The sequence below is a fragment of the Thunnus thynnus genome, chromosome 3 (genome assembly GCF_963924715.1).
Source record: "Thunnus thynnus chromosome 3, fThuThy2.1, whole genome shotgun sequence".
Classification (NCBI taxonomy): Eukaryota; Metazoa; Chordata; class Actinopteri; order Scombriformes; family Scombridae; genus Thunnus; species Thunnus thynnus.
In genome coordinates, this window is record NC_089519.1 from 34784581 (window position 1) to 34805686 (window position 21106).

A 21106-nucleotide genomic window follows, 5' to 3' on the forward strand; every position below is an offset into this window, starting at 1 on the left:
GTCATGTAGTCATGAGTGATCTGGTGTTTGTCGTTTTATGATACTCTATATATAGTAAAGTTTTTTGTATTTTAAAGGGCCATCTAGAGCCAGGCATTGCAACTAGTTGAGGCTATAAATGCTGTGTTATGTGGCATTAGTTCATGCTATATGGTTGTTTTTTTTTTTATTTTAGTGTCATGCAAACATTTGGCCCATCCCACTGGGGATTACAAGACACCACTATTTTACAAAACATTGTATTGTATATTCAAAGCATGTGGGGGAAAGGAAAAGAAAAGAAACACAAATAAAACAAAACAAAACAAAACAAGACAAAAATACCACATTACTTATTATTTTAAATTCATATTTTGTGTGAAACAATTTATTTCTTCAACAGTGCAGTTGAAGTAATTATATTATTTAAATCCTGGGAATTTAAGGTATGTTTCATGGACGGTGTGAGAGAGGAATATTTCATGAGATTTATTTATTTGTACTTGTCAGGGCTGAGTTGTAGGCTGTAATCAGTAGATCGGTGTTCATTCACTGGTGGGGGATTCTTCAGGCTCTCGGTGACCAACTCGATGACTCAAAAAACAGACTCTCTTCAGTTAGTGACTCATAAAAACTCAAATCAGTAAAAAAGAGTCGGACCTCCATCCTGTCTGTAATGTGAGGAGACTGGTGGAGAAAGAAGGGAATGCTGACATGAGAACCGGGACGGCAGAGAGCAGATGGTGACACAGAGGAGCGGCAAGAAGTAGTCGTGTTTCCACCCTCAGGTAAGACTGTTACTGTTCGTGACTGAAGTTATCTCTAAGTATGGTTTTTAGATTATAGATAAACGATGACAGGAAGCGAAAAACAGCCAATCGGGAAAGAAACACTACCTCTAATGTTATCTGTAACTTCATTATTACATTACTACTTCTAATTACCGAGGCCATGACAGCATGACATCTAAATTAAGGTTAATAGTTATCTGTCTGGCAGCAGACTGTCACAGCTGGAGAAAGAAAAGAATATTTGGAGGAACTTCCTTAGTTGCGACATCAAAACCAACTGAAAAATCTGGATCACGACGCAGACAATAAACATGTGATCTAATCTGTAATGTTTTGATTGGATGAGAATTTAATATTTATTCACACTGTTAATTTGGAATTGATATCATATTCACAAAGCTAAAAACAGCCACGAAAAGAGAGCGAGAGAGAGAGAGAGAGAGAGAGAGAGAGAGTCAATGAGGAACATGAAACTGAAACTAAACTTTTTTTTTTTTTTTTTTAAACAGTTTCACATAGTGGTAGAAAGAAATAAAGTACATTTACTAAAGTACTGATGTTAAGTACAGTGATGAGGTATTTCCATGTGATGCTACATTCTACATTTCAGAGGGAAATACTGTACTTTCTACTCCACTACATTTATTTGACAGCTTTAGTTACTTTTCAGATGAAGATTTCACACAATGGATAATATAACAAGCTTTTAAAATACAACACATTGTTAAAGATGAAACCAGTGGTTTCCAACCTTTTTGTCTTTTGACGTCTTACAAAAAGCAGTGTGTAGTCGGGGTCACATTTCACATGTCTATGAGTTGTTAACAGCTCCACCAAATAGTTTTTTCTTCTTTGTTTTTTCTTCTTTCCTCTCCCATTAATCATCTCACGACCCCTCAGATTTATCTGCTGACCCTTTGGAGGGCCCCGACCCCTAGGTTGGGAACCACTGGACTAAACTAGCTAACTGTATATAAAGTAGTGTAAACTAGCTCCACCTCCAGCAGCTACAACAGTAACATGCTGCTCTAACACTGATGCTTCACTATTAATAATCTAATGATGTCATATATAATAATATATCAGTCAGAGGGACCAAACCACTACTTTTACTGCAATACTTTAACTACATCAAGTTCATAATACTTATGTACTTTTACTGCAATACTTTAACTACATCAAGCTCATAATACTTGTACTTTTACTGTAGTAGGATTTTTCATACAGGACTTTTACTTGTAATGTATTTTTACATTGCTGTATTGGTGCTTTTACTTCAGTAAAGGATCTGAATACTTCTTTCACCACTAGTTTCATATTATCACTGTTATTTCTGCATTATGGCATTGCGACCATTACTTAAGTAAATAATTTTGAGTGCTGACATCATGCCATCAATTCTGACAATGGAGGATAATTTTACATTTTTTTTAGGGTTGGTTACCTGCATTATTCAATACTGAGTCCAGATCTTTAAAACTCTTCACACAGTCAACTTTACTAACACACTGCTGGACACAGCAGCTCATTTTAAACACAAAAGCGAAATCCTCCCAGCAGACATGAACACAACAGCTCAAGTGTCGATCAGACACAATGAGATAAAAACACTAACAACAGGCACCATGTGATCATCTTTTTGTAGCTGTGAAGTTACATCACTTTTTATTGTGTTTATGTTGTTTTTTAACTGTTGATAGTGTAATAATGTGCATACTGTGTACATACAGTAAGATGTGTAGCTCTCTATAGAACGTACTACAGTGTATTCTACAGGAACGAGTGACAGAAATGCAGCAGGAAAGCTTTCAATGGTTTTTATTTTTGACAGTTTGTCTTTTCAAAACTGCTGAACTGAGAAGTCGATCAGATTTATCCATTCTGGGAGGCATTTTTGTGTAGTTTTTGCGTTTGAAAAAAACAGCACTTTTGATTAGGACGGAGAGCCACAACAGAGATGAAATGATACGTATTTTCAAATATGAAAGAGTGAAACTAGACTCAGTTCAGACTCCATTTAGAGTCCACATGGCAGAGCTGAGGGATGAAAACATGAAGGCTGAGACAGGACAAGTGTTACTATAGCATGAGTTCACCATCAGGCTCTCTGTATGTGCTATAATACAATGTTTTTAATTATAATGTCACTAATTAATGTCCCAGACAGACTGAAATTGAAAAGATGAGTGATTGTGGGGGTGAAGAGGAGAAGCGAGAATCGTCTCTGGAGTCCAGCTGTCAGTCAAAGACTGACCAGTCTGAAGATCTTTCTACACTTCCAGTCTTCAGTGATGAACCTGGACCCTCACACAGCCGGTAAGAGCACACTGTATATGCTGTAAACCTGCCAAGATGGAATTACACAAGAGCATTAATGTTGGTAGTCATATCACAAAAAACTCAAAACACAGAAATGTTTAAATAGTTCAGTGAATTGAAAAATGCAATTATACCAAAGGAGTTAAAGGAAAGGTTCACAAGTCTGTCTTAAAGGACCATTGTGTGAGATTTTATGGCATCTAGTGGTGAGGTTGCAGATTGCAACCAACTTAATACCCCCCCTCCCCCTCCCAAATGTGTAGGCGAACTTATGGTGGCAGCAAAACTCTTGAACAATGTGAAAGGTCCTCTCTAGAGCCAGTGATTGGTTTGTCTGTTCTGGGCTACTGTAGAAACATGGTGGGCTCCGTTGAAGAGGACCCGCGCCTTCTGTAGATATAAAGGTCTCATTTTAATGTAGCGAAAACACAACGATTCTTGTCGTCAGGTGATAATACACTAATTAAAAAACATACTGATGAATATTATATTCCATTTCTGCAAATATTTCTGCCAATAGATTCCCCTAAATCTTACACACTGATCATTTCAAACAACAGTCAGGTGCCCAAAGGAACAATAAAAGAGGTTTTGCTCGCTGTAATCGTTCCTCCTGTTCATACTGACTATTAAAAGATCCCCTTCAGATGTGCCAGTGATGGGGAACAAAATCCACAAGCCTTGTTTTGAGCAAAACTGCATTTAAAAGTCTCTGTGAAGCTTATATTCAGCTTCACAGTCTGAGTTAGTCATGTCAAGTGGATATCTGACACATTTACAGTCTTTTTAGCATCAAATTCCCTCTTTGTGTTTCCTCGGCTTCATATTAGCTTCAGATAAACTTTTAAATACATTTTTGCACAGAAGGAGGACTGTGGATTTTGTCCTCCATCACTTCCATTGTAGGGTCATTATGAAGGGATCTTCTAATGGTCAGTATGAACAGGAGGAATGATTACAGCAAGAAAAACATGTTTCAATATTCATTTGGGCTCCTGACTGTTGTTTTAGGACAGACTTAAAAATTGTAAACCTGTCCTTTTAATCTCATCATCATTACACCAGTGAGCAAATAAGCATTCTTGTTCCAAGATATAGACGGCTGATGACCACAGACAGAGAAAGAAAAGTAATAAATTATGGCTTCATTTTCACTCAAACACACACACACTTGATGAAGGACACTACTTTACCTGTTTTCTATTTGTTACTGTTTAACTGAGCTACATGTTCAGGGCTGCAACTATCTTATTTTGTCTCTATATTCTCAATTTATGTGTCAATTATTTTTTTGAATATGTGTAGTCTATAACATGTCTGATATTTGTGGAAAAATTGTCCCCTATTTTTCCAGAACCTCACGTCATGTTTTTAGCTGTTTTCAACATTTTTATAAATTTATCAGTCTAAAACCCAACAATATTTAATGTACAATGATATAAAACCGAGAAAAGTAGCAAATCCTCATATTTGAGAAGCCTGAACAAAAAAAATTGTTTGACATTTATGCTTAATTAATAACTGATAATAACTGATTATCCATTAATCACAAAAAAGTATTATTAAAAAAACTTGAAAGAGGCTATTATTGATATTTTTTATAATATATGTATGAGCTGTCAGTGTGTAACGTGTTGGTTGTGGCTCATAGTGATGAACCTACAGAGAGTTATCAGTGACTCTGCAGCTCCTCTCGGCTTTACGGAGCTTTATAGTGAGTTTCAGCTCATTGTTTATCTGTCCGGCTGCAACTTTACTGTTTTGGTTCACTCTCAGTGCTCTCATAGCGTCGTTTTCGGCCACAGCAGGCAGCTATTTTCAGAGAAATAGCTGTAAAAAGCTGCTGTACACTACCTGCTCAGCACCAAACGGCAAACAGACACAGTTAGCTGTAGACTAGCTGGTGAACATAGTGGAGCATTTAGCAGCTAAAGAGCCAGATATTTCCCTCAGGAGTTGGTAGAGAGTAAAAACAGAGCTAAAAGAGAGTGAATATTGGACTTACATTCACCAGGTGGACAGAAACACGACTCCAGATGAATGATAATGTTGCTCTGTAACTGCTGGATGTGGAAATAAGCAACTGTTTGCTAACAAGTTCAACATATCAACTTAAAGGGGACTTATACTTTTTGTCATTTTCTTTTATTTATATTCTGTTATGATGTCAGATGTGAAAGTTACCTCTACTTCCTCCTCATGATGATGTCAGATTGTTCACACATGCCCACAAACAGCCATCCGTTCTGTAGTCTTGGTTGCTAAGGTTGTTGCTAAGGTTTTTCCATGTGTTGTTCACGTTGTCCACTCTCATATTTCAGATCTGATTCAGCTCCAACATATATGGATGTATTTGAGAATTTGACATTTGGAGTAAATAAGGAGAAAAAGAAGTGAAATCCTGCTACTATAGTTTGTTTACGTAGCTGGAGGAGGCTTCCTGAAGCTGACCAATCAGAACAGAGTGGGCTCATCAGGAGGCGGGCCTTAAAGAGACAGGAGCTAAAACGGCCTGTTTCAGACAGAGGCTGAACTGAGGGGCTGCATGAAGGACCAGTAGAAGATAAATAAGGAGTTTTTACTGGAAATCATGCAAAGATATTCCAGTAGAGCCCCAGAATATACATACAGACCTGGAAATGTGCAGAATATGTAACCTTTATGAAATTGGATCCTCTCTGGATTAATTTATGTTTGAACCCCTAAACTTCTGCACTATGTGTTAAAAGACCTATATCTCCTACAAAGTGTTTTTAATATTGACATAAAACAACTCAAATTAAAGCTGAGACTTGGCACTTTAATGTAGTATCCTTTACTTTATTTCAAATTGAATGTGCTGAAGCACAGAGCCTAAAAACTTAAACATGTGTAACTGTCCAAATACTTACTATAAGTTTTGCTTGACCTCTGCAGATGACCTTTGTAGAATTTATCCCCATGCCAACGAAAGTCAGACTAATGTGTAAGCAAGCTAACTTTAATCTCAAATCAGGGTTTTTGGTTTCACAGACCTGGCCCACTTTTAACCTTGTTTGATCTTCAAGTTAACTTGTGTCGAATGATAAACCTGTTCAGCAGTATGTTAAAGTGATGACCAACAAAACTATCTTTTGAGTCTCAAACACTAACCCTCTGTAGACTTGAAAGGTTAACTGTTTGCAGTTTGCTCCTTTGTTAAGAATGGAGGCTGTGGTTAACCTAAATTCATGGTGGTTATATGGTGGATAAGTCAAACTGCTCCTACAGTGTAGTCGTTTTCTCTGCCATCCATCAAGCTCTGTATGTGAAAAACAGCCATTTTGCTAAAATATGGCTAAATGCACAGCGTTCATCTAAATCCTCTCATAAAACCTTGACAAGCTTGAAAGCATTGATTTGCCCACATTAGAGCACCTGCCTCCTGGTCTTCCATTAGTCAGGATACCTGTTCTGTTCTAGCAAAGCAGCAACTAACACGTCTTGAGTCCTCGTACCTCAATGTGAACAGTCAAGAGTGAGAAGAACTGCACGCACCATAAGCCACCACTTTAAAGAGCTTTACATTTCAAGAGTTTCACTCAGTTCTACATCAGACCAAAGCCCACATCTATGTTTGTTAAAGAAGTTACTAATAAAACAATGACTTCTCTCTCTCTTCCAGTCTAATAAAAGATGCTGGTGGGGTCGGCTCCATGTCCACTGCAGGCCCTCCCTCTGCCACAGGTATGAGGAAACGCTGGCATGAGGACATGACGCAGGACCGACGAGACCGCTCAGTACGCAGTCTGTAAGTATTAACAGTGGAAGGTCTACAGCCCCTCCTATCAAGTTTATTAGCATTTGATCTCAGCTCTCTGGCTTCCTGCCTTCCTGTTTTAACTTTCTAATATGTGTCTGTTTGATTTGAACCAGCAACGTTTAGGAACATCTACCGTTGCATGTTATTAAAGCTATGATTAGGTTTTAGATACCATATCAACACAACAACAACACAAGTACATAAATGACATATTGTGTTTACATGTGTGATACTTAAATACAAATACATGATTCTTAACCTCCTTCCCCATTTCCTCCTCTTTTTGCCCCCCCGCCTCACAGTGTTGATGTCCTCCCTCTGACTCCTGATCTGGTGGCCAATGCCAGAAAAATTGAAGGAGACATTTATGAGTCAGCCAACAGTAGAGTAAGTTGCTCTCTCTTTTAGCTCACTGTGTTATTTAAAAAAGGAAGGAAACTTTTCATTTTGCAGCTGCTAAGTCACTCAGTCAGTCAAAGGTTGGTCTCAAACATTATAAACTCTATAGTTTATACATTATTATGGGATGTGGCTGGAAACATACAGCACATGAGCTTGAATGGTGAATTACTTGAAGTTTACTTGAAGTTTGTCACACTGAAGGTCCTGAATCAGTTTAGTGACACTTTAACAAAAATAAAGACAACAGGATAATGCACAGGACCTGTTGAGTTCTAAAAACCTTTGTGGTTTTATAGCAGCATTCATTTATTGTGTATTATTTTTCCTACTGCTCCTCTTAACTTTCTCCCTTATTTCTTTACCCTTTTTTTTGGCAGGATGAGTACGATCATCTGCTAACAGAGAAGATCAATAAGATCCAGGAGGAGAAGTGGACCCAGCAGAGGCCCAGTCTGGACTTCGGGTCTACCAGCAGGAGTCAGTCTCCCATCAGACAGCCTCCCGGTGAGTGGACATGCAGCACATGTAGACTTGGATGAGATAATGTTGCACTGGGCTGCACACATTCATGTAAATGATCATTTAATCCGACTGAATGTGACTTTGTGACATTTTATTATTGTTTTGTATCTTTTACCTCATGCTTTTAGATTTAATGGTGCATGATTGCAGATTTGTCACTGCTGTATTATTTGTAATAAATGAAATAAAACTCAACTTATAAAACAGTTACAATGAAAAAAGAAATGAGAAATGATTAATGTTAATGATCAGGTTTTAATCATTTATTACATTATTTCACATTTTAAAGGTTAATTTATATATTTTACTCAGTTTAGTTTAGATGTTTTATAAGATTTTTTTCATAATGTCTCATCAATTTATTTGATATTTTATATTCTGGAGATCATTTTGTGTGTCTTCTTCTCTCCATCAGATGACTCTGATCTCTCACTGGGTCCAAGAACAAAGCTTCATCAGTCTGCAGATAAAACAGAGGTGAGTGCAGAGCAGTTCACCCTGATACATTTATGGTGAGACACATTTCAGGTGATGGACTCAGCTTTAATGCAGGTGACACGTCTTTGACATACAGGAAGTCAGAGCAAAGATGTGAGAACTGGAGTGATGTGAGTCACTCTGTTGGTCTCAGTGAGGACTCTAGCAGCAGCGTTCCTAAGCTGCAGCTTTCTGATCAACAGTTTACAGACAATTATGAGAGTCAGAAGCAGAACCAGGATCAACTTTTATGCTGAACCACCTTTCTTTTCTTTTCCTTTGATCCAACAAAACAACACACACACATCTGTGTCATTGTAATGAACAAGTGAGTCTGTGTTTTATGCTGCAGTGCTGTTGTTGGTCTGAATGCAGCCTGAGACACATTATATTTCTCTCACACCATCATTCCACTTCCATATATAATGTTCTTGAGTTCAATACTGTATAGGCTTTGAATGTTTTTAGTCACTTCATAGCACACAGCTGCAAAACATTTCTGAAAACTTTCTTTTTTCTTTCTAATATCCAGGTCAACTCACCCTCTCCATGGGCAAGGACTGGAGAGGCTTCACACAGGTAATTGTACCATGAAATGGCAAAATACCTTCCCTGCTTTAATTGTAAATAAACTTTCATTATGAAAAATAATTTCTCTCTAATTCTTGAATTAGACAAATAATGTAGCATGCAGTGGTGGAAAGTAACTAAGTACATTTACTCAAGTACTTTATTTAAGTATAATTTTGAGGTGCTTTTACTTTACTTGAGTATTTCCGTGTGATGCTACTTTATACTTCCACTCCACTACATTTCAGAGGGAAATATTGTACTTTCTACTCCACTACATTTATTTGACAGCTTTAGTTACTTTTCAGATGAAGATTTGACACAATGGATAATATAACAAGCTTTTAAAATACAACACATTGTTAAAGATGAAACCAGTGGTTTCCAACCTTTTTGTGTTTTGACGTCTTACAAAAAGCAGTGTGTAGTCGGGGTCACATTTCACATGTCTATGAGTTGTTAACAGCTCCACCAAATAGTGATTTTTCCCTCTAAACTTCTCACATGCTTTCATTTCAATAAATGTTCAAATGATCCAATATTTCAGCAAAAATCAAAGATTAGAGAAAAAGTCCAAAAACTGAAAACAGATTTGTGTATCAGAACTTTGTTTTTTCTTCTTTCCTCTCCCATTAATCATCTCACCACCCCTCAGATTTATCTGCTGACCCTTTGGAGGGGCCCGACCCCTAGGTTGGGAACCACTGGACTAAACTAGCTAACTGTATATAAAGTAGTGTAAACTAGCTCCACCTCCAGCAGCTACAACAGTAACATGCTGCTCTAACACTGATGCTTCACTATTAATAATCTAATGATGTCATATATAATAATATATCATTTGAGTGCTGCCATCACTTCTGACAATGGAGGATAATTTTACAGTTTTTTTATATGATCGGTTACCTGCATGGTTGAATGCTGAGTCCACATCCTCAAAACTCTTCACACAGTTGACTTTACCAACACACATAAAAACACAACAACAGGCAGCACATGATGATCTTTGTATGGCTGTTTGTGAAGTTACATCACTTTTCATTGTGTTTATGTTGTTTTTTAACTCTACTCCATTAGTCAGGATACCTGCTCTGTTCTAGCAAAGCAGCAACTAACACGTCTTGAGTCCTCGTACCTCAATGTGAACAGTCAAGAGTGAGAAGAACTGCAGGCACCATCAGCCACCACTTTAAACAGCTTTACATTTCAAGAGTTTCACTCAGTTCCTACATCAGACCAAAGCCCACATCTATGTTTGTTAAAGAAGTTACTAATAAAACGATGACTTCTCTCTCTCTTCCAGTCTGATAAAAGATGCTGGTGGGGTCGGCTCCATGTCCACTGCAGGCCCTCCCTCTGCCACAGGTATGAGGAAACGCTGGCATGAGGACATGACGCAGGACCTACGAGACCACTGGGTACGCAGTCTGTAAGTATTAACAGTGGAAGGTCTACAGCCCCTCCTATCAAGTTTATTAGCATTTGATCTCAGCTCTCTGGCTTCCTGCCTTCCTGTTTTAACTTTCTAATATGTGTCTGTTTCATTTGAACCAGCAACGTTTAGGAACATCTACCGTTGCATGTTATTAAAGCTATGATTAGCTTTTAGATACCATATCAACACAACAACAACACAAGTACATAAATGACATATTGTGTTTACATGTGTGATACTTAAATACAAATACATGATTCTTAACCTCCTTCCCCATTTCCTCCTCTTTTTGCCCCCCCGCCTCACAGTGTTCATGTCCTCCCTCTGACTCTTGATCTGGTGGTCGATGCCAGAAAAATTGAAGGAGACATTTATGAGTCAGCCAACAGTAGAGTAAGTTGCTCTCTCTTTTAGCTCACTGTGTTATTTAAAAAAGGAAGGAAACTTTTCATTTTGCAGCTGCTAAGTCACTCAGTCAGTCAAAGGTTGGTCTCAAACATTATAAATTCTATAGTTTATACACTATTATGGGATGTGGCTGGAAACATACAGCACATGAGCTTGAATGGTGAATTACTTGAAGTTTACTTGAAGTTTGTCACACTGAAGGTCCTGAATCAGTTTAGTGACACTTTAACAAAAATAAAGACAACAGGATAATGCACAGGACCTGTTGAGTTCTAAAAACCTTTGTGGTTTTATAGCAGCATTTATTTATTGTGTATTATTTTTCCTACTGCTCCTCTTAACTTTCTCCCTTATTTCTTTACCCTTTTTTTGGCAGGATGAGTACGATCATCTGCTAACAGAGAAGATCAATAAGCTCGAAGAGGAGAAGAGGACCCAGCAGAGGCCCAGTCTAGACCGCGGGTCTACCAGCAGGAGTCAGTCTTCCATCAAACAGCCTCCCTGTGAGTGGACATGCAGCACATGTAGACTTGGATGAGATAATGTTGCACTGGGCTGCACACATTCATGTAAATGATCATTTAATCCGACTGAATGTGACTTTGTGACATTTTATTATTGTTTTGTATCTTTTACCTCATGCTTTTAGATTTAATGGTGCATGATTGCAGATTTGTCACTGCTGTATTATTTGTAATAAATGAAATAAAACTCAACTTCTAAAACAGTTACAATGAAAAAAGAAATGAGGAAAAATATATTTAATGTTAATGATCAGGTTTTAATCATTTGTTACATTATTTCACATTTTAAAGGTTAATTGATATATTTTAGTCAGTTTAGTTTAGATGTTTTATAAGATTTATTCATAATGTCTCATCAATTTATTTGATATTTTATATTCTGGAGATCATTTTGTGTGTCTTCTTCTCTCCATCAGACTCTCGTCTCTCACTGGATCCAAGAACAAAGCGTCATCAGTCTGCAGATAAAACAGAGGTGAGTGCAGAGCAGTTCACCCTGATACATTTATGGTGAGACACATTTCAGGTGATGGACACAGCTTTAATGCAGGTGACACGTCTTTGACATACAGGAAGTCAGAGCAAAGATGTGAGAACTGGAGTGATGTGAGTCACTCTGTTGGTCTCAGTGAGGACTCTAGCAGCAGCGTTCCTAAGCTGCAGCTTTCTGATCAACAGTTTACAGACAATTATGAGAGTCAGAAGCAGAACCAGGATCAACTTTTATGCTGAATCACCTTTCTTTTCTTTTCCTGTGATCCAACAAAACAACACACACACATCTGTGTCATTGTAATGAACAAGTGAGTCTGTGTTTTATGCTGCAGTGCTGTTGTTGGTCTGAATGCAGCCTGAGACACATTATATTTCTCTCACACCATCATTCCACTTCCATATATAATGTTCTTGAGTTAAATACTGTGTGGACTTTGAATGTTTTTGGTCACTTCATAGCACACAGTTACAAGTTATTATGTCTAGAAAACTGTTTTCTTTTTGTCTTTCTGAAATCCAGCTCAAGAGGAAAAAACCAAGACACAACACAAGGCTTTTTGCAGGGGCTTCACGCAGGTAATCATACCATGAAATGGCAAAATATTATTTTCCCTGCTTTAATTGTGAATAAACTTTCAGTATGAAAAATAATTTCTCTCTAATTCTTGAATTAGATAAGTTATGTAGCATGCAGTGGTGGAAAGTAACTAAGTACATTTACTCAAGTACTTTATTTAAGTATAATTTTGAGGTACTTTTACTTTACTTGAGTATTTCCATGTGATGCTACTTTATACTTCCACTCCACTACATTTCAGAGGGAAATATTGTACTTTCTACTCCACTACATTTATTTGACAGCTTTAGTTACTTTTCAGATGAAGATTTGACACAATGGATAATATAACAAGCTTTTAAAATACAACACATTGTTAAAGATGAAACCAGTGGTTTCCAACCTTTTTGGCTTTTGACGTCTTACAAAAAGCAGTGTGTAGTCGGGGTCACATTTCACATGTCTATGAGTTGTTAACAGCTCCACCAAATAGTGATTTTTCCCTCTAAACTTCTCACATGCTTTCATTTCAATAAATGTTCAAATGATCCAATATTTCAGCAAAAATCAAAGATTAGAGAAAAAGTCCAAAAACTGAAAACAGATTTGTGTATCAGAACTTTGTTTTTTCTTCTTTCCTCTCCCATTAATCATCTCACCACCCCTCAGATTTATCTGCTGACCCTTTGGAGGGGCCCGACCCCTAGGTTGGGAACCACTGGACTAAACTAGCTAACTGTATATAAAGTAGTGTAAACTAGCTCCACCTCCAGCAGCTACAACAGTAACATGCTGCTCTAACACTGATGCTTCACTATTAATAATCTAATGTTGTCATATATAATAATATATCAGTCAGAGGGACCAAACCACTACTTTTACTGCAATACTTTAACTACATCAAGCTCATAATACTTATGTACTTTTACTGCAATACTTTAACTACATCAAGCTGATAATACTTATGTACTTTTACTGCAATACTTTAACTACATCAAGCTCATAATACTTATGTACTTTTACTGCAATGGTTTTTATTTTTGACAGTTTGTCTTTTCAAAACTGCTGAACTGAGAAGTCGATCAGATTTATCCATTCTGGGAGGCATTTTTGTGTAGTTTTTGTGTTTGAAAAAAACAGCACTTTTGATTAGGACGGAGAGCTACAACAGAGATGAAATGATACGTATTTTCAAATATGAAAGAGTGAAACTAGACTCAGTTCAGACTCCATTTAGAGTCCACATGGCAGAGCTGAGGGATGAAAACATGAAGGCTGAGACAGGACAAGTGTTACTATAGCATGATTTCACCATCAGGCTCTCTGTATGTGCTATAATACAATGTTTTTAATTACAGTGTCACTAATTAATGTCCCAGACAGACTGAAATTAAAAAGATGAGTGATTGTGGGGGTGAAGAGGAGAAGCGAGAATCGTCTCCGGAGTCCAGCTGTCAGTCAAAGACTGACCAGTCTGAAGATCTTTCTACACTTCCAGTCTTCAGTGATGAACCTGGACCCTCACACAGCCGGTAAGAGCACACTGTATATGCTGTAAACCTGCCAAGATGGAATTACACAAGAGCATTAATGTTGGTAGTCATATCACAAAAAACTCAAAACACAGAAATGTTTCAATAGTACAGTGAATTGAAAAATGCAATTATACCAAAGGAGTTAAAGGAAAGGTTCACAAGTCCGTCTTAAAGGACCATTGTGTAAGATTTTATGGCATCTAGCGGTGAGGTTGCAGATTGCAGACCAACTTAATCCCCCCCCCCCCCCCCCCACCTTCCAAATGTGTAGGCGAACCTATGGTGGCAGCAAAACTCTTGAACAATGTGAAAGGTCCTCTCTAGAGCCAGTGATTGGTTTGTCTGTTCTGGGCTCCGTTGAAGAGGACCCGCGCCTTCTGTAGATATAAAGGTCTCATTTTAATGTAGCGAAAACACAACGATTCTTGTCGTCAGGTGATAATACACTAATTAAAACATACTTATGAATATTATATTCCATTTCTGCAAATATTTCTGCCAATTGATTCCCCTAAATCTTACACCCTGATCATTTAAAACAACAGTCAGGTGCCCAAATGAACAATAAAAGAGGTTTTGCTCGCTGTAATCGTTCCTCCTGTTCATACTGACTATTAAAAGATCCCCTTCAGATGTGCCAGTGATGGGGAACAAAATCCACAAGCCTTGTTTTGAGCGAAACTGCATTTAAAAGTCTGTGTGAAGCTTATATTCAGCTTCAGCAGTCTGAGTTAGTCATATCAAGTGGATATCTGACACATTTACAGTCTTTTTAGCATCAAATTCCCTCTTTGTGTTTCCTCGGCTTCATATTAGCTTCAGATAAACTTTTAAATACATTTTTGCACAGAAGGAGGACTGTGGATTTTGTCCTCCATCACTTCCATTGTAAGGTCATTATGAAGGGATCTTCTAATGGTCAGTATGAACAGGAGGAATGATTACAGCAAGAAAAACATGTTTCAATATTCATTTGGGCTCCTGACTGTTGTTTTAGGACAGACTTAAAAATTGTAAACCTGTCCTTTTAATCTCATCATCATTACACCAGTGAGCAAATAAGCATTCTTGTTCCAAGATATAGACGGCTGATGACCACAGACAGAGAAAGAAAAGTAATAAATTATGGCTTCATTTTCACTCAAACACACACACACTTGATGAAGGTCACTACTTTACCTGTTTTCTATTTGTTACTGTTTAACTGACCTACATGTTCAGGGCTGCAACTATCTTATTTTGTCTCTATATGCTCAATTTATGTGTCAATTATTTTTTTGAATATGTGTAGTCTATAACATGTCTGATATTTGTGGAAAAATTGTCCCCTAATTTTCCAGAACCTCACGTCATGTTTTTAGCTGTTTTCAACATTTTTATAAATTTATCAGTCTAAAACCCAACAATATTTAATGTACAATGATATAAAACAGAGAAAAGTAGCAAATCCTCATATTTGAGAAGCCTGAACAAAAAAATTGTTTGACATTTATGCTTAATTAATAACTGATAATAACTAATTATCCATTAATCACAAAAAAGTATTATTAAAAAAACTTGAAAGAGGCTATTATTGATATTTTTTATAATATATGTATGAGCTGTCAGTGTGTAACGTGTTGGTTGTGGCTCGTAGTGATGAACCTACAGAGAGTTATCAGTGACTCTGCAGCTCCTCTCGGCTTTACGGAGCTTTATAATGAGTTTCAGCTCATTGTTTATCTGTCCGGCTGCAACTTTACTGTTTTGGTTCACTCTCAGTGCTCTCATAGCGTCATTTTCGGCCACAGCAGGCAGCTGTTTTCAGAGAAAAAGCTGTAAAAAGCCACTGTACACTACCTGCTCAGCACCAAACGGCAAACAGACACAGTTAGCTGTAGACTAGCTGGTGAACATAGTGGAGCATTTAGCAGCTAAAGAGCCAGATATTTCCCTCAGGAGTTGGTAGAGAGTAAAAACAGAGCTAAAAGAGAGTGAATATTGGACTTACATTCACCAGGTGGACAGAAACACGACTCCAGATGAATGATAATGTTGCTCTGTAACTGCTTGATGTGGAAATAAGCAACTGTTTGCTAACGAGTTCAATGTATCAACTTAAAGGGGACTTATACTTTTTGTCATTTTCTTTTATTTATATTCTGTTATGATGTCAGATGTGAAAGTTTCCTCTACTTCCTCCTCATGATGATGTCAGATTGTTCACACATGCCCACAAACAGCCGTCCGTTCTGTAGTCTTGGTTGCTAAGGTTGTTGCTAATGTTTTTCCATGTGTTGTTCACGTTGTCCACTCTCATATCTCAGATCTGATTCAGCTCCAACATATATGGATGTATTTGAGAATTTGACATTTGGAGTAAATAAGGAGAAAAAGAAGTGAAATCCTGCTACTATAGTTTGTTTACGTAGCTGGAGGAGGCTTCCTGAAGCTGACCAATCAGAACAGAGTGGGCTCATCAGGAGGCGGGCCTTAAAGAGACAGGAGCTAAAACGGCCTGTTTCAGACAGAGGCTGAACTGAGGGGCTGCATGAAGGACCAGTAGAAGATAAATGAGTTTTTACTGGAAATCATGCAAAGATATTCCAGTAGAGCCCCAGAATATACATATAGACCTGGAAATGTGCAGAATATGTAACCTTTAAAAAATTGGATCCTCTCTGGATTAATTTATGTTTGAACCCCTAAACTTCTGCACTATGTGTTAAAAGACCCATATCTCCTACAAAGTGTTTTTAATATTGACATAAAACTACTCAAATTAAAGTTGAGACTTGGCACTTTAATGTAGTATCCTTTACTTTATTTCAAATTGAATGTGCTGAAGCACAGAGCCTAAAAACTTAAACGTGTGTAACTGTCCAAATACTTACTATAAGTTTTGCTTGACCTCTGCAGATGACCTTTGTAGAATTTATCCCCATGCCAACGAAAGTCAGACTAATGTGTAAGCAAGCTAACTTTAATCTCAAATCAGGGTTTTTGGTTTCACAGACCTGGCCCACTTTTAACCTTGTTTGATCTTCAGGTTAACTTGTGTTGAATGATAAACCTGTTCAGCAGTATGTTAAAGTGATGACCAACAAAACTATCTTCTGAGTCTCAAACACTAACCCTCTGTAGACTTGAAAGGTTAAATGTTTGCAGTTTGCTCCTTTGTTAAGAATGGAGGCTGTGGTTAACCTAAATTCATGGTGGTTATATGGTGGATAAGTCAAACTGCTCCTACAGTGTAGTCATTTTCTCTGCCATCCATCAAGCTCTGTATGTGAAAAACAGCCATTTTGCTAAAATACGGATAAATGCACAGCGTTCATCTAAATCCTCTCATAGAACCTTGACAAGCTTGAAAGCATTGATTTGCCCACATTAGAGCACCTGCCTCCTGGTCTTCCATTGGTCAGGATACCTGCTCTGTTGTAGCAAAGCAGCAACTAACACGTCTTGAGTCCTCGTACCTCAATGTGAACAGTCAAGAGTGAGAAGAACTGCACGCACCATCAGCCACCACTTTAAAGAGCTTTACATTTCAAGAGTTTCACTCAGTTCTACATCAGACCAAAGCCCACATCTATGTTTTTTAAAGAAGTTACTAATAAAACAATGACTTCTCTCTCTCTTCCAGTCTAATAAAAGATGCTGGTGAGGTCGGCTCCATGTCCACTGCAGGCCCTCCCTCTGCCACAGGTATGAGGAAACGCTGGCATGAGAACATGCGGCAGAACCTACGAAACCTATGGATAGACAAACTGTAAGTATTAACAGTGGAAGGTCTACAGCCCCTCCTATCAAGTTTATTAGCATTTGATCTCAGCTCTCTGGCTTCCTGCCTTCCTGTTTTAACTTTCTAATATGTGTCTGTTTGATTTGAACCAGCAACGTTTAGGAACATCTACCGTTGCATGTTATTAAAGCTATGATTAGCTTTTAGATACCATATCAACACAACAACAACACAAGAACATAAATGACATATTGTGTTTACATGTGTGATACTTAAATACAAATACATGATTCTTAACCTCCTTCTCCATTTCCTCCTCTTTTTGCCCCCCCGCCTCACAGTGTTGATGTCCTCCCTCTGACTCCTGATCGGGAGGTCGATGCCAGAAAAATTGAAGGAGACATTTATGAGTCAGCCAACAGTAGAGTAAGTTGTTCTCTCTTTTAGCTCACTGTGTTATTTAAAAAAGGAAGGAAACTTTTCATTTTGCAGCTGCTAAGTCACTCAGTCAGTCAAAGGTTGGTCTCAAACATTATAAATTCTATAGTTTATACACTATTATGGGATGTTGCTGGAAACATACAGCACATGAGCTTGAATGGTGAATTACTTGAAGTTTACTTGAAGTTTGTCACACTGAAGGTCCTGAATCAGTTTAGTGACACTTTAACAAAAATAAAGACAACAGGATAATGCACAGGACCTGTTGAGTTCTAAAAACCTTTGTGGTTTTATAGCAGCATTTATTTATTGTGTATTATTTTTCCTACTGCTCCTCTTACCTTTCTCCCTTATTTCTTTACCCTTTTTTGGTAGTCTGAGTACTATCGACTGCTAAGAAAGAAGATGAGTAAGATCCAGGAGGAGAAGAGGACCCAGCAGAGTCTCAGTCTGGACCTCGGGTCCACCAGCATGGATCAGCCTCCCTGTGAGTGGACATGCAGCACATGTAGACTTGGATGAGATAATGTTGCACTGGGCTGCACACATTCATGTAAATGATCATTTAATCCGACTGAATGTGACTTTGTGACATTTTATTATTGTTTTGTATCTTTTACCTCATGCTTTTAGATTTAATGGTGCATGATTGCAGATTTGTCACTGCTGTATTATTTGTAATAAATGAAATAAAACTCAACTTATAAAACAGTTACAATGAAAAAAGAAATGAGGAAAAATATATTTAATGTTAATGATCAGGTTTTAATCATTTGTTACATTATTTCACATTTTAAAGGTTAATTTATATATTTTACTCAGTTTAATTTAGAAGTTTTATAAGATTTATTCATAATGTCTCATCAATTTATTTGATATTTTATATTCTGGAGATCATTTTGTGTGTCTTCTTCTCTCCATCAGACACTCATCACTCACTGGGTCCAAACACAGTCCTTGATCAGTCTGCAGATAAAACAGAGGTGAGTGCAGAGCAGTTCACCCTGATACATTTATGGTGAGACACATTTCAGGTGATGGACACAGCTTTAATGCAGGTGACACGTCTTTGACATACAGGAAGTCAGAGCAAAGATCTGACTTCCTGAAAGTGAGTCATTCTGTTGGTCTCAGTGAGGACTCTAGCAGCAGCATTCGTAAGCTGCAGCTTTCTAACTACTACTACTACTACTACTAGTAAAGCTCAAAGTCGCACTAGTTAACTAGTGCGTCAAAAAAACGTCAACATGTTCACTACTTGAGCACATATGGAAAGCCCTTTGGGCATCTATTAGATATCCTTGATATCAAACTTAAGTGTCATCTACTAGTTCGGACTTGGCAGTACTAGTTGGACATTTTGCCGTACTAGTTGAGCAAAAACTCGTACTAGTTATGCTTTTTCAGCAACTAGTGACACTTTTGGCCAACTAGTTCGGACAAAATTGCGCACTAGTCGACATCTGAGCGCAAGTAGTTAACTAGTAAAGCGCTGCGACTGTCATAGATGTTAACTAGTGAAATTTTTTTACGTCACTAGTAATACTAGTCGCGCGTAGATGTCGACTAGTACGCAATTTTGTCAAACTAGTTAGACCAAGTCGTCGACTAGTGCGCCGTAAATGCCAACTAGTTCGGCAAAAAGCCCAACATGTTAAAGAAAAGTCTTACTAGTTGCGCGCAGTCGCTTACTAGTGCGGCGAAAAGCTCAACTAGTTAAAGGAAAGTGTCAACATGTACGAAAATTTTCCTACATGTTCGGTTAAAGTGTTTACATGTTCGGCACAAAGTCTTACTAGTCAAAAGAAATTTGTTCTACTAGTTAACTAGTAAGGCAAAAATCAGTGTTACTAGTTAACTAGTTAAATTTTTTTGGCACTTACTAGTAGTACTAGTAAGGTCAAAACAGCCCACTAGTGCAACTAGTTGGCATTTTGACTCCTACCAGTAGTACTAGTGGACATTTTCCGTTTCAAACTGCCGCCGTCCGCCGCAACCCGAATCCAAACACCACCATGTCTGTTTAGAAAAAGCTGTTTTATAGCCTGTGATTGTAAAATGTGAAGTTGCTCGTTTAATGATATATTTCCAAGAATATGTGGCTGAGTATATTTAATATGAAATCATCTTTCTTAAAACAATAAAACCCTCCAACGTTGTGTGTTTATAAACGGGATGAAGACGAGGTTATAAAACTGGACTTTATATTTCACTTCCATCATCAAACTAGACTTTAGATTCTGCATAGCATTCAACCTCTTACTGTTACATAATCTAATTATTTATTAATTATGTTAATAATTTCCCTTAATTTAAATTAATAATAATTTATTATTAATTTATATAATTTATTCTCTTGTCACTTTCATATATTCATTCACTTCAATTCTTTGTCCATATTTGCTCTGTACAGTCAATATTTCATTTCAGGTTTCCACTCTATAAATAGACTTTAAAATTTCAACTTAATTCTAATATTGCTTTATTGACTTAATTATTATTATTATTATTAGTAGTAGTAGTAGCAGTAGTAGTAGTAGTAGTAGTAGTAGTATTACCTTACTTTCGTCTATTTTCATTCTTGTGTGTTGCAGATTTTTGTGAGCAAACACCAATTCATTCTCCGTATGTTTGCATTGGCTAATAAAAACAGATTCTGATTGAATGAGCTGCTGTATGTCATGCTGACATAAAATCCCAAAACCAAGAATCATAATCAGGGTTGTGTGAATAGTAGCCCAGGGCCAGCCGTGGTTTAGGCCACATAGACGGTCCCCTAGGGCACCAAATAAGGGAAGGGGCACTGAGTGAGTTACTGACAGGTTTGCTTGTTCCTGTTCAGCTTTGGAAATTGAGCAGTCGATGGGTTTTCATCTGTTGATTTTCAAAGCCTTACTTGTTGTTCAGCCACCAAACACTCATTGAATGGCACCTTGACCTCCACTTGCCTTTTGTCCAGAGAACAGGGAGGATTTGTCTGGGCCGGAGATATAATTGTTACACTTCATTTTAGTGCGAGTGTGGAACTATTGTTGCACTTTTTGGGGCTCCAATTTAAATCTCACCTAGAGCACCAACATAGTCAGGCTGGCCCTGTAGTAGCCAACCCTCACCCTAACCCAAACCCACAGTAATGTACTAGACTAT

General features: G+C 37.7%; 2 protein-coding genes across 2 annotated transcripts in view; both read left to right on the top strand.

Moving 5' to 3' along the window:
- The window catches only part of LOC137180244 (uncharacterized), a 132200-nt gene that overhangs the window by 55833 nt on the left and 55261 nt on the right, over window positions 1–21106 (top strand). The gene's annotated exons all lie outside the window — the stretch shown is intronic.
- Window positions 1–21106, top strand: part of LOC137180243 (uncharacterized) — a 142081-nt gene continuing 120975 nt past the window's right edge. The window contains exons 1-10 of the mRNA XM_067585546.1: window positions 1–767; window positions 2934–3086; window positions 6733–6858; window positions 7173–7257; window positions 7650–7776; window positions 8210–8271; window positions 8804–8850; window positions 10145–10270; window positions 10585–10669; window positions 11061–11187. Of these exons, the coding sequence (XP_067441647.1) occupies window positions 2953–3086; window positions 6733–6858; window positions 7173–7257; window positions 7650–7776; window positions 8210–8271; window positions 8804–8850; window positions 10145–10270; window positions 10585–10669; window positions 11061–11187 (919 nt within the window). The 5' untranslated portion in view covers window positions 1–767; window positions 2934–2952. The remainder of the gene's footprint in view (window positions 768–2933; window positions 3087–6732; window positions 6859–7172; window positions 7258–7649; window positions 7777–8209; window positions 8272–8803; window positions 8851–10144; window positions 10271–10584; window positions 10670–11060; window positions 11188–21106) is intronic.